At 40.1% G+C, this 13,548-nt stretch overlaps 1 protein-coding gene across 5 annotated transcripts in view; it reads right to left on the reverse strand.

Moving 5' to 3' along the window:
- LOC309366493 (SAM and SH3 domain-containing protein 1-like) overlaps window positions 1-13,548 on the reverse strand; it is a 515,345-nt gene that overhangs the window by 11,705 nt on the left and 490,092 nt on the right. For all 5 annotated transcript variants that reach the window (XM_081905128.1, XM_081905130.1, XM_081905131.1 and 2 more), the window contains exons 12-15: window positions 11,522-11,665; window positions 6,153-6,288; window positions 4,904-5,073; window positions 2,664-2,873 (exon numbers count right to left, since the gene is read on the reverse strand). In XM_081905128.1, the coding sequence (XP_081761254.1) occupies window positions 2,664-2,873; window positions 4,904-5,073; window positions 6,153-6,288; window positions 11,522-11,665 (660 nt within the window). The remainder of the gene's footprint in view (window positions 1-2,663; window positions 2,874-4,903; window positions 5,074-6,152; window positions 6,289-11,521; window positions 11,666-13,548) is intronic.

Consider the following 13,548-nt stretch of genomic DNA (forward strand, 5'->3'; position numbering starts at 1 on the left):
TGATGCGCCAAAAAGACTCATCCTCCAAAAAGACAATTAAGTAACAAATGGATCTTGGAAATTTACTAGCACCACATTAAAAAAATCACAGATAATTGCAGGATAATTTCCCCTTTCCAGCCCAGCATCAGTTCAACAAAACAAGAAAAGGAAACTATTTTTAAAATATAGGAACAAGCCTTTTCAATCTATTTAAAATTAATAATAATCATAAGATTTAACTGCAAATTATAATACCTTGGGAAGAAAGTAGATTTATCCACCCACCCTGAGAAAAGTAGCTGAGAAAAGTAATGATTTTAAGCTTGCAGATGCCTCAGAGGGGTCAGGGTTTGTTTGTTTGTTTGTTTTTTTAAAAAAGACAAGTAAGGGTAAAAGGTAAAGGTACCCCTGCCCGTACGGGCCAGTCTTGCCAGACTCTGGGGTTGTGCGCCCATCTCACTCAAGAGGCTGGGGGCCAGCGCTGTCTGAAGACACTTCCGGGTCACGTGGCCAGCGTGACATCGCTGCTCTGGCGAGCCAGAGCTGCACACGGAAACGCCGTTTACCTTCCCGCTGGTAAGCGGTCCCTATTTATCTACTTGCACTTAGGGGTGCTTTCGAACTGCTAGGTTGGCAGGCGCTGGGACCGAGCAACGGGAGCGTACCCCGCCGCGGGGATTCAAACCGCCGACCTTTCGATCGGCAAGCCCTAGGCGCTGAGGCTTTTACCCACAGCGCCACCCGCGTAGCATTATATTAAAAATGGAGTCATGTTCAAATATAATCCATGTTAAACTTTCAGAAAGTAAGAAAAAAAAACTTTGCAATCCTTTCTCTCCTGCTTCAAGCTTTAGCTTGTGACTCAATAAATTATGTAACAAGCAAGAAATGGAGGAGATGTTGTTGTATAACAAGAGTAGTGATTACACATCCCACTTTGGATTTCAGGGAGTGACGCCTTCTCGGGATGGTTGTGGGAAGCAGGGGTAGAGAAGGGCAAGCTTGAACATTTTCAACTTGAGGTTGTTTTCAGCTAAAAGACACAGTTGTGGCTCTAGAGTAACAGGGTATATTTCAGTGAACATACATTCATATGGCCATTGCTTATTGCTCAGGCACAGAATCTTCATTGCTGAGGACAGGTGCTCTAATAGTAAGTATTGTGCTCGACAGGAGCTCAACTGTTAGGAGGTGCTCCATTCAAATAGCTTGATTAGCCACACAGTATGCAAAAGGCGTTTGGGGAGTAAGGTAACAGGGTCCTCAAATGAGTTCACCATTGTTCCATCATGAGTGATTGCATTCCCAACAAGTGTTGGGTTGCTGTTGCCTTGGCTCCCAATTCCAGACCCTGGAATTCATCTTAGAGGTGGCCTCCTACCTATTCTCTCCTTGAATGTTTGATTTTTTCGAGCCTTTAAAAAGCAGTTAAGATTTCAAGACCTTCTGAACTCTCCCTACTGTAACTCTTTGGTCGATCTTTGTTTTGCCCAACGCTTTATCCTTCTCTATGACCAGAATTTCAGTTATAACCAGACCAATCTTGGTTCTGTCCAAAGCTGGACTTCCAGTGTAGCCTGCCTGATTTGAGAGCAAGTCCTGAGTAGAAAGCCTTTTTAGCTGGATAGGCTAAGCTTTTACTGGCTGCTGTTGTTTTTACGGACCCTTGGCAGCTTTAAATAATGAAGAGAAAGGTTTCCCAGCCCAGTTAAACAGGTACAGTTTCTATCAATAAAGGGATAAAGTCATCATCACAGTATCATAACATGATCCTGTGCATGGCAGCTATGAAAACAAAACAGTATTATTTTTACTCGTGATATAAAAACTCAACAGTTTAGGATATATCCACACAGAAAAGAAATTATGGGATCAGAGAATGTCTACGGAATCTATTAGCCCTCTAACAAGGTTCCTGCTGTTGAATTCAGAATCCCATCTTCTTAAATCGGCTTGCTAAAAAAAGAAAAGAAAAAGCCACTTCCCTTTAACAGCAGAGTAGGAAGAATAAACAGCAGGTAGAATGTCTTATTTCCAGCCTGCCTGATTGAGCATCAAGCAGTACAAAATAAAAATCTACTTAATGAATGAAATGCAAATGCTTTTGGCTGGTGTGGTAGGGTGGTTTTGCTGTCAGGAGGCAGCTCAACAGCTGTGCTCTACTATATTAGCTGCTTCTGTTTGGTAATGCTGCTTTTTCTAAGCATCACCTTGTAGGACTACTGAACAAATTAATTAAATAAAAAAGTTACACAGCAGACTATTTTTCTCTATATGCCAGCTGTTTCCTCTTCTGGAGCGCTAATTGTACTTCACCTGAAGTAACCAGAGAAAAAAATGGGAAGAGGACTTAGCCTTCAAAACTGATGATGTCTCTTGCGCTGGCCCAATCAGTTTACTCTTCACTGCCTGCCCAGCTTCATAGGCTAAAGAACACTATATGTTTAAATCTATGAATGCCTTATAATCTGAGAATCGACCAAATCTTTAAACAAGGGAATTCCACAATGCCACATAGATCTTGCAAATGAAATCACATGTCTTGATTCCTCTATTTTAAATGCTGGGATACAGAAGTGCATATGGTTTTAAGGCTGCAAATTTAGTCCAATTTATTGTATAGATATGGAGTTGAAGTACTTGTAGAAGAGTAAAGCAAGTATAAGACTATTACAGCCCACCTTTAAGTTGATGCGATCTAGGAGATCCTCAACAGATTTGGGCTGAGGTGGTCTGCCTTTCCGTCGCCTTCTTGTAGGCCTTTTAGGCTTCTCTTCCTCTTCATGTAACACATCCACATAGATGAACTTGAAGGTACCCACTTTGTTGTTCAAGAGGCCCATCCAGGTTCCCATAGGTGGTTTGCTGATTATATCAATTATATCGCCCTTCTGTATATGAGGGAAGCAGAATACATCTACCTGAAGGCTCCATAGCGACTTGCAAATTACAAAATCAATGTTTACTGTATCATAAAGGAATGCACATGTTATTACTTGCAGACTTAAATAGAAAAAGGGGTGGAATCTTGAGAAGCATCTAGCTTACCAGGTTTCTTTTTTTAAAATGGCAATCCAGAACTCATTTCCCAACTCTATAATACAGGTAACTTGCTTCATATGTGAGGGTTTGGTTCTGGGGGTCCATGCATATATGTTAAAACGCATAAAGCCAGGAACTCCCAGAATTGGGCCCCCTGCAATTCTGCTTACCCAAGCTTTCGGAAGGCTGTGCAAGGGATCTGGGAGCATCTCAGAGCCCTCCCACCTCCTTGCTCAAGCCCAGTAAGCATTTGTCCAGCTTTGGAAAGGTGGCAGGAGGACTCTGGCAGGGTCCCTTCCAAAGCCTAAGAAGCACTGGCCTGGCTCTGGGAAGGAAGCAGGAGGTGCTCTAGGAACCTGCCAGAACCCTCACACCTCCTTCTCAAAGCCTGGCACCTTTGCACAAGGGCTCTGGGATGCTGCCAGAACCTTCACACTGCCTTCCCTAAGCTGGGTAAGCCTACAATCACAGCTTGGCGCAGGTGGGTGGAAATAAATAAACGGAGAGTGGGTTTCCTCTGCTCTTTTATTTTCCCCCGCGTGTGCAAAGCTGTGATTGTGTAAGTTAAATACAGTGGTACCTCGGGTTACATATGCTTCAGGTTAAACACTTTGCTAACCCAGAAATAGTGCTTCAGGTTTCGGGTTAAGAACAGACCTTCGGAACGAATTAAGTACTTAACCTGAAGTACCACTGTAAATGTAAGATGCGAGTTACCAGTATTCTGAACTAAGTATTTAAAACAAAAACTTTTTTGTTCACCTATGCAAAAGCTTTTGAAAACTACATGCACAACTTTTCTTGGCTACAATGTTCTTCTAATTGCCCGATGCAAGGCATAAATCTATGAAAATCGTTTTGCTGATTTCTCAAATCCACAAGTAGAGCAGAAATGAATTCATAGCATACATTTCCAGTTCTGTGATAATTAACTTATTTTCAGCTCGCTGCTCATCTTTCTGCCTCTCTAGTGGGCCTCTCTAGTAAGTTTTCTTTTTAAAAAAAATACACAGCATATTTATTTATTATTTAGATTTCTACTATTTCTGAGGCAGAGACATGGCTTACAATTATCCACACACAATAAAAAAAACACCCATAACAACAAACATAAAATAAAATGAATACAAAGGTTGCAGTTTGACTCCACAGCCATTTATACCGCAGCAGAATATAGGTATTATGTTGTCTATGGGAAAAGGAAAAGGATGATATTCACTATATTCCTAAAAATGGAACTGACAAAAATGGAGCCTGCAGCAAATTCCCAGAGGGTCACCTACTACCATAGAGAGGACAAAAGACCACTTGCTGGGGTACTACAGCAGATCTGAAGTCAATGCAGGCACTTCAGTCTGTCCCCATCAACTCACAGAAAACCAGCACAGTTCTCTGGATACAAGGGCTATATGTTCTCTCCATCTGGTGACAGCAATATTACAGTGGTGCCCCGCAAGACAAATGCCTCACAAGATGAAAAACCCGCTAGAGGAAAGGGTTTTCCGTTTTTTGATGCGCTTCGCAAGACGAATTTCCCTATGGGTTTGCTTCGCAAGACGAAAACGTCTTGCGAGTCTTGCGGGTTTTGTGCTTCCCCCCTTTTTCTAAGCCGCTAATAGCCTTTTAGCCACTAAGCCTTTAATAGCCGCTAAGCCTTTAATAGCGCTAAGCCGCTAATAGGGTTGCTTCGCAAGATGAAAAAACCGCTAGACGAAGAGACTCGCGGAACAAATTATTTTCATCTTGCGAGGCACCACTGTACTGAGGTGTATGTGATTCTGACAAGAGGGCAAGCCCAAGGTATTAATAATTTCAGCTTGTAAAAGACACCTATGAACACTCCCTGGATTCAAATATAGATTTATTCCAGAAAGAGTACCTTGAGTTTCAGAGAATCTGTATCATAAGGACTGGGGGTAAAATCAGTGTGAACCCTGGCCCGGCCACAAAATGGTCCTCTGTATGGTAGTTCTTCATCATCACCATCTTCAGATTTGACACTCTCTCTGTTGCTGGCTGAGGAGTCTGTTGTGCTTACAGTTTGTCCACCTGTTTGTGATAAAAAAAAAAGAGAGAGAGAAGAGTTTACTTCCCAAAACCCAACTATAAAATACACTGAAAAACATGGTAAAAGAACTCATCTGGCAGCAAACAGCAGGTTCTGAGCCTCTCTTGGATGTTTAGGGCACTTTTAAAAACACTTACCAGCTCCCTAGGGATCCATCTGCTGATGCTGTTTGCCACAGCACTTTCTTGGAATAGCTTGGCACAGAATCCTACAACACATGCTGAAACACTGGAGGCCACACAGTCCCTGTCCACTGTTTAATCTAGAACCCCAGGCTTCAGCTGAGTGCTCAATAGTGCTGGGCTGATTTTAACTGAAAGGACCCCCCCTTCCTAAAACAAAGAAAGTAAGAAAGTCTTTCCTAAAGACTTGCCCAAGCATTAACTTTTTGCTGCAAAAGTCTAGTATTTTTTTTACTCCTCATTAAGTGAGAATACCTCACTTTTCATGAAAGAATGTTGGAAAGCATTGATTTTTATGCACTACCAAGCACTGCTCGGTGGGAAAACTAACCATTCATTTGAGCCATGCACTGGATAATCACAGGCTCAATTCTCACCACCTCAAGCAAGACAATTTATTTGAGTCTGACAAGTCTGTAGGTGAAAATACCCCAGGAATATTGGTGCACATGCTGTCTGTCTGCCCAAGATAAGAGCTGAAGTACTGCTGTTCTAAGAACCAACTACCTTGCCCGCCAGCATTTGTGATTTCAACTACGCTTCAGAATTAGTTTTCTTTATGTGCTGCTGTAAAAAAGAGAACTCTTGAGTTTCATCCAAAAAGATACAATAGGATTGATTCAGACATAGCTAGCACTAGGTTTCTTGCTTCCTTATCTTCTGCATCTTCATAAAACAGCTTCCCATTTTTGGGGAACTTGTTTAATAAACCATGAAGGAAGGGAAGGGTGTGGACATCCAAAGGGGTGTGTGTGTGTGTGTTTGAGGATGGCATATGCAGGCATAATGCTAGTCTTTGATTTATTAAACCATAATTCATTCAATCATGAATGTTAAATCTAAGCTGGGTTGTAACAAGCATTCTATTTACTACTTACTCATTGAGCTCTGACCACTTAGAGAGCTCCTTAAACTTTCTACAGAACCACCAGCTTTCAGTTTGGGTTTATCCAGAGAATCAGCATCTGGCTGTAGTGACTGAGGAGATTCTGGCATTACATCCAGGCTGGAGTCCTGAAAGAAAATCACCACACAACCTATTGACAACTTGTGCTGGCTTGTGTAGTTGATCAATTGGTATATCATACAGGTTACAATCTATTACAATATGCATTAAGATTAAAGTAGCCTTCTGCAGGCCCCCAACTGAGGTAGCAAACTTAGGAAGTGTAATAAGATAAAGTTCTTCTTTCCCAACACCTTCTAGCCTAAAAAGATACAGCAAATATGAAAAATACCTGCATCTTGCAAATGAGAAAAGAACCCGATCAAAACAGGAAAACAATGTCAAGGTTAAAAACTAAGCTTAGTCTCCCCTGCAATCCCAAACTGTAGAAAACCACTTATCCCCTTTACAGTCCAATTCTAATCATGTTCACTCAGATGGAACCTTTCCTTGAGTACGCCCTCATTTGCACTTGAGAAACCACTGCTCTGTGACTACATGGCACATGGAAACTGAGGGGTGGTTCACCAGGGTCTCAGACAAAGGCTGCATATCATCTGGCTTTATGTCATCTGCAAACTATTGAACCCAGGACCTTGTGCATGGAAACCACATGCTCTGCAACCAAGCTATCCAACCACCATTCTCTGTTGCTCTTGCCTTTGGAAAATGTTAGGTTGGGAACACAAAGTAAAATTGTGTGTTCAAGGCTTTTTCTGTAAAATGAAGTTGTAGAGATTTGCTTTTTTTTTAATAATAAGATCACCCAAGTCTCTCATATATTGTTTGATCTCTTTGATCCATCTTATAGTTGATTTTTCTTTGGTGGTGGGGGGAGGCTACCATAAAAAAACAAGAAGATGACTGGTAAAATTTTCTCTTCCTTATTCATTGAAATATCAGTAAAATGATTTGTTTTGTAATTTACTCTCCTTTTAACTGTATTTGTTGTGCAAACCAATCCTATAAACGTTTACTTGAAAGTAAGATCACACCGTGTTCAATCGGACTTGTTCCCTTACACCCAAGCAAGTGCATAGGATTGCTGTCTTAAACATACAAAAACATTAATACAACCCCCTCACATTTGCAAAAAGGGGGAAATTACAATTTAAAAAAGTATTATCCTAGACACAGTTAGTGCAAATACTAATTTGACTAGAGCATTGCATTTCAATATTTACTTGTCATTTTGCTGTTTCATTGTGTATTCTGCTGTTGTGTTGTTTTCCTAAGCCTTAGAATCAAAATTTCCATGTGAAGTTTGCTGAACATAGTAGAAATGAAATGGCAGGTGAAACAATAGAAATCTTATCATTTGGAATGAATAACTAACACATTCTGTTTGTTTGTTTGTTTGTTTGTTTGTTTGCTTGTATGAAATGAATTAAACCTGACGATGCAACTTATGCATGAAAATTGTAAACAAAGCAAAAAAACCCGTTACTTGAAATGTAATGGACATGTTTTCTTCATTCGTCATTCAAGTACAAGACAGATTCAAGAAGATCTCATCCATACTGATATTTTGGCAACTTACTTGCTCAAACAATCATTTCTGGGAGCTAACTGCAGTCAGAATAGTGTTCGTTTATGTTTGTGAGTGGATGTGGGTGTGTGCATGCATGCTGGTGTCAAGAAGGCATTTTGTTTGATAAATGACAATGTAAGAAAATAACATGGTACAATGTTCGAGAGACTATCTCCAGCAACAAATTAAAAGAAACCTGCTGATATACAAAAATTGCTGACTTATTCCACAGACATGCAATCACAAACCATCTGAATGAAGCCTGTTATTTGCATGCTGCAGAGTCATCAGGAAACTTTCCACAAATCAAGCAAATCTCCAGAGAGAATTGAAGAACTGAAGCCACAGACAGCTAATAAGAAAGTGCCTCCCATTTTTTCTAATGTTTGATTCTTGTACGCTAGTCTTGGAATACTTTTCCTGCTGTGAACTGCAGAAATGTCCATGCAGTTCTCAGAAAATAAGAATTAGCAATCAGAACCTTACTAAATTATGGGCACATCAGTTCCTATCACTGGACCTAGGAATTGAAAGCAAATATTGTGGTGTCAGTGCAAGGTGGTCACATGCCTTGCCTTGTGTCAGCTCAGTCACTGCCAATTGCCTATTAATGAACCATACTGCATTTGCAGGATTGGGGTGCGTTTCACTTTGTAAAAATGTGGTCTTGCTTGCTGCCTGTATTGGAAAATCTTGTATACCTAACAACTATCACTTCATAATCTTAAATGCTCATATTTCTGGCCTGAACAGTGGGGTCTGACAGGACCTCATTTATCACCATGCCTGATTGTACAACACAGCAGGTACGACAAATTCTCTTTAGAAGATCATGTTGTTGTTTAGTCGTTTAGTCGTGTCCGACTCTTCGTGACCCCATGGACCAGAGCACGCCAGGCACTCCTGTCTTCCACTGCCTCCCACAGTTTGGTCAAACTCATGCTGGTAGCTTCGAGAACACTGTCTAACCATCTCGTCCTCTGTCGTCCCCTTCTCCTTGTGCCCTCCATCTTTCCCAACATCAGGGTCTTTTCCAGGGAGTCTTCTCTTCTCATGAGGTGGCCAAAGTATTGGAGCCTCAGCTTCACGATCTGTCCTTCCAGTGAGCACTCAGGGCTGATTTCCTTAAGAATGGATAGGTTTGATCTTCTTGCAGTCCATGGGACTCTCAAGAGTCTCCTCCAGCACCATAATTTCAAAAGCATCAATCAATTCTTTGGCGATCAGCCTTCTTTATGATCTCCTCTTAATTATCTGAGATCTGTTTCTCCTGCAGCCACATGCAGCCATGTTACTTTTGACTTCATGTGAGTGGGGAAGCAGGCTAGGAAGCCTCAGGCGACCACTGTTTCCCATTACATCTGAACCAGGAAACAATGGTTCATAGCTTCAATACAAGCCAGGTTTAAAGTTGGCTTAATATCCTGGCTTGTTTGGAAACCAGTAACTATTGTTTCCTGGTTCAGATGCAGCAGGAATGCTATATTGCTTGACTCATCATCTGCAGAGCTGTCAATTTGCTTTTAACGCACTAAGGGAGTCAGTCCTGTCAAATTCAATAGGGCTGACTCTCACGTAAGTGGGGCCAGGGGTTAGGAATGCAGCCTAAAATAGGTAATGACATGCTCTTTACTTCTGCCTTTTGTAGACTTGCATCTGCAATGCTTCAATGAGCAATGATCCAGATCAAGAAAAGATGGATCTGTATTATCCAATGATGACTTCAAAATATTTGGCTGTGTTAAGGCAGAATTCGATTTTAGAAACGACAGGGGCCACGAAGATTGCATTACAGGAGTCAGCATCATACTGGAGCTTTGTACCAATCAGATGAATCAGAAACGGACCTTGGGAGATAAATCTGCTAACGTGTTACTGTCACTGAGCAACACAACAAATGACTCTTATTTTAATACCAGGAGTCTAACGCTGGGATGGTCTGGCAGATTACAATGAACTTTGCTTCAGGACAGACAAAAAAGATTGCTTCATTTCTCCAAAGATTCAGACAAATTCTTTATTTACAGCAAAAGCAGCAGCTAAGGGCTTCAGAACCACTCTGGCAGGGTACTGAGCAAAACACGCTAGTCAAGTGAGAGTCCATTTTTGGAGGCCTTGTGGCTGGAAATCAATCCCGTGCCGTTGGAGATAAGAATGAGACAAAGTAAAATACAGGAACCAGAGACCTGAATTTATATTGGTAATATTATTCCAACATATCTCAAAGGGCCTAAAGATAAACATGCTATGATGTTCTGCTTATCAAAGACCAGCCTTCAGCTCCTGAGCACATCATAATAGTATACTGCTGCATCCTGATTATTCAACAGTCCTCTAGAGGGCGATATTAAATCAATGGAAACTCTTTTCAAGGCTGATGCCAATAGTTGCTTGCCAGCAATTACTTGTTATGCTTACAGTTCAAGTGGAAAGACTGATGAAAAAAAAAAAATAATAAAGTGTTGGGTATTCTGACAACCCACCAAACCAAATTCAATGAAGTCTGCCAAATGCAACATGCTTGGAAAAACAGATTGATTTTGGCCAGAGGAAATTGAAGGAGGAACTTTAAAATAATATATTTTCAGAATGAACTTTAAGGATCAACTATATAGATCTCTGCAATGTGGGATTTAATATGTTATAATGAAAAAAATATTTTTTTTCCCTGATGGCTCACCATACCCATTTGAAAAGCTTGCTGGGCAAAATGGAGTTTCACAGATTTTAGGGCTTTATATAAGACTACTTTTTCTGCCCAGTAATTCCCATTAACAGCTCAATGGGAATAGCCTCTTGATACAGTGGCCCTCAACACAGCAGAGACAAACAGCAAAGGGACTGATTTATTTATTTTTAAGTGAAACAGGAAAAGCCACTGTTACTATTCAATGGAATTTACAGATTTATAATGGATATTTATAATAACAGGGATCTCATACCATGGGACAATATTTTATTGAAAACCATCAAAGATTTACAACGATAATGAAATGAAATTAGGTGTATGCTGAATGTAAGCCTTCCTTATATTATCAGGTACCTGACCCAATATAAATATATTCCAGTGTTTTCTGTATAATTTATGAGTTTTATGTCTTTCATTTGCATTTTTAAACAGTGTTTATATTTCAGTACAATTTTAGCTAAACAGTAGGGTTGAAATTGCTATTTTATTACTTATTTTAATGGTGGAAGAAGTTACTTAGATGTTTCTTTTGTTTTAAGATGCTTTTAACTAAGTACTAGAGAACCACAATTTTTTTAAAAAAATAAAAATAAGTTATGCCATTACAACAGAGCACAAATTACATTTTAAAAAGTAAATACATTCTATATTTGAAAGATGTTTCATTTTTTCTAAATTGGTGTAAGCATTTGTTGCAAAGTGCATGTTGCTGTGTAATTCAGAGGATGTATTGGAGGCAGTTTGACATTGCTAGAGGACTAGGGGCACAGTATATAAAGCCATTCATTTTTAAAACCAGCGTATGTGGAATGAAATCATATACTTTATTGCCCTAACTCAATCCTAACTCCCTTTTATGATTTTATTGAAGCTCTTTTCACAGTAAATAGTTTTGAAAAGGCCTTGGAATTGCTTTACTACATTATTCCCACGGGGAGTTTTTTCGAATGACGCTGTTGTACTTTCCAGTAAGGTTGCAAAACATAGGCATCAACAACTCTTCAAGTATTTACTCAAACAAATAAAGCCCCCAGCTGTGGTTTAATTTAAAACAAACAAGCAAATGAACAAAACCACATACCTGCTCTGACAAGGAGCTGCTATATTTCTTAGACATCCTTTTCTTCATGGTTTCTTTAACAGATTTCACCTTTTTACCAAGGGACATGCGGGAAGTAGATGGGGATTTGATCACTTCTTTATAAACAAAATCACCATCTTTGCCCTGTAAAATGAAAGAAGGATGGAAACAACACCATTTGCCATTGTCATTTTTCTCTGATCAGGTCTCAGATGAAAAGTGTTTTAGGGAAACATTGACAGCTGAACTGCTTTTGTGCAGTCCCCAAGAAGCATTTCGGTTGGGTCTCTTGACAAGACTGAGTTTTTGTGGTATCATATACTTTGGCTGGAGCATTTTTATAATGGTTGATGAAGCTGTGAACAAGCACTCATTTTTTGCCCTTCTTCTTTTCTCCTCCCCTCATGTGTGTATTTGGCACATCTATCCTGCTTTGTATGGTTACCAGGAAACTCTGGCTTATATGTTAGTTAACAAACAGGGTAATAAGTCAGGAACATATGTCTATAAACATATAGACAACCCCTGAATGCAACTTTTATGTTGAAATATCAGCCAGAATGCTAAATACCTTAAAGCTCCTGGCTCTGTACATAACTGATGGGAGAATCCAATACAGTAGTGCCTTGGGTTACGTACTTAATTCGTTCCGGAGGTCCGTTCTTAACCTGAAACTGTTCTTAACCTGAAGCACCACTTTAGCTAATGGGGCTTCCTGCTGCTGCCGCCACGCTGCCGTAGCCCGATTTCTGTTCTTATCCTGAAGCAAAGTTCTTAACCCGAGGTACTATTTCTGGGTTAGCGGAGTCTGTAACCTGAAGCGTATGTAACTCGAGGTACCACTGTACTGGCATAGCCTTTTCCACCTAAAGTTCTGAATGGGGACCATGCCAAATACACTGCCCTGGAAGTAAATGTTACATTTTGCACAGCTATTACACTTCTTGCACGAATCCCATCAAGCTCAACACTGTCTTCAATATATATTTCTGTTCAACTTCCTTTTTTCTTGTTTAGGCTTAATTTTGAACACTTTAGAAGCTAAGAAAAACAATTTCAAGTGCATCTAAAGTCTGGACTCCTATTGCTTATGTTAAGTTTCATTTTTGGAGCACTTTTTAGCAACAGGAAGTACTAACAGGCTTTCAACGGAGTCTAGTGTTTATAAGGACAACTATCTTCTGCTTGACTAAAATCCAGGTAGATTGAACTGACTAGGGCAGATGTTTCATCTGGGTATTTACTTCCGCTACATGTTAACGTTAAGCTTGCTATCTGCTCTAGAGCCAGACTATGCATGACATTCAGTCAAGTGCAATTTGCCCTAATTTTTGTTTTACAAAATGCAGCTGCAGAGGCTGCAAAGCAAAGTGGGGGATTGGCACTGGAATCAAGTTCTTAGCTCTTTTCTCTCAAAATATTTGTTACTGAAAAGCACCCCCCCCAAGCTGCTTTATGTTCCCCAAAGGAAATACATTGGTAACAAGAATGAAAAAGAGCACTCAGAGCGATGAATTAATTCAACAGCACCAACGGAACAAGGAGGAGGAAAGGGCAAGTTCAAATAAGGTGGGGGAAAGCAAGGGAAGATGCAAGAAGAAACATCCACCACTGGAACATAATGATACAAGAATTTCCTTCCTGGATCAGACTGAGATCTATGGAGTCCAGCATTCTATTGTCACAGATGTCTCTGGAAATTCATGGGCTATTATCCCGTTTAGCATCTATTGAGTGGTTTACAACCCTGAAATCTAGATCTTTTAACTTTTATGAATAGCTGCTAATGACAGTACCTTCCATGATTTTGTCCTAGTTTTTTTTTTAAAAAAAAATCCATGCCAGTGGCCATTTGTTGTGAGTGAATTCCTCAAGTTAGTATGTTGTCAGAATTAGTGTTTCCCTTTGTGGTGATCTGAAATTATTTCAGATCAACTTCATTTAATCTGATGAGTCCTTGGGATGGGAGAAAGTAAATTCCATTCTAACCAGAGGGTTAATAACAAGATATACAGGTTTGGGGAAGG

Source organism: Podarcis melisellensis, assembly GCF_964234715.1.
Source record: "Podarcis melisellensis genome assembly, chromosome: 3".
Taxonomy (NCBI): Eukaryota; Metazoa; Chordata; class Lepidosauria; order Squamata; family Lacertidae; genus Podarcis; species Podarcis melisellensis.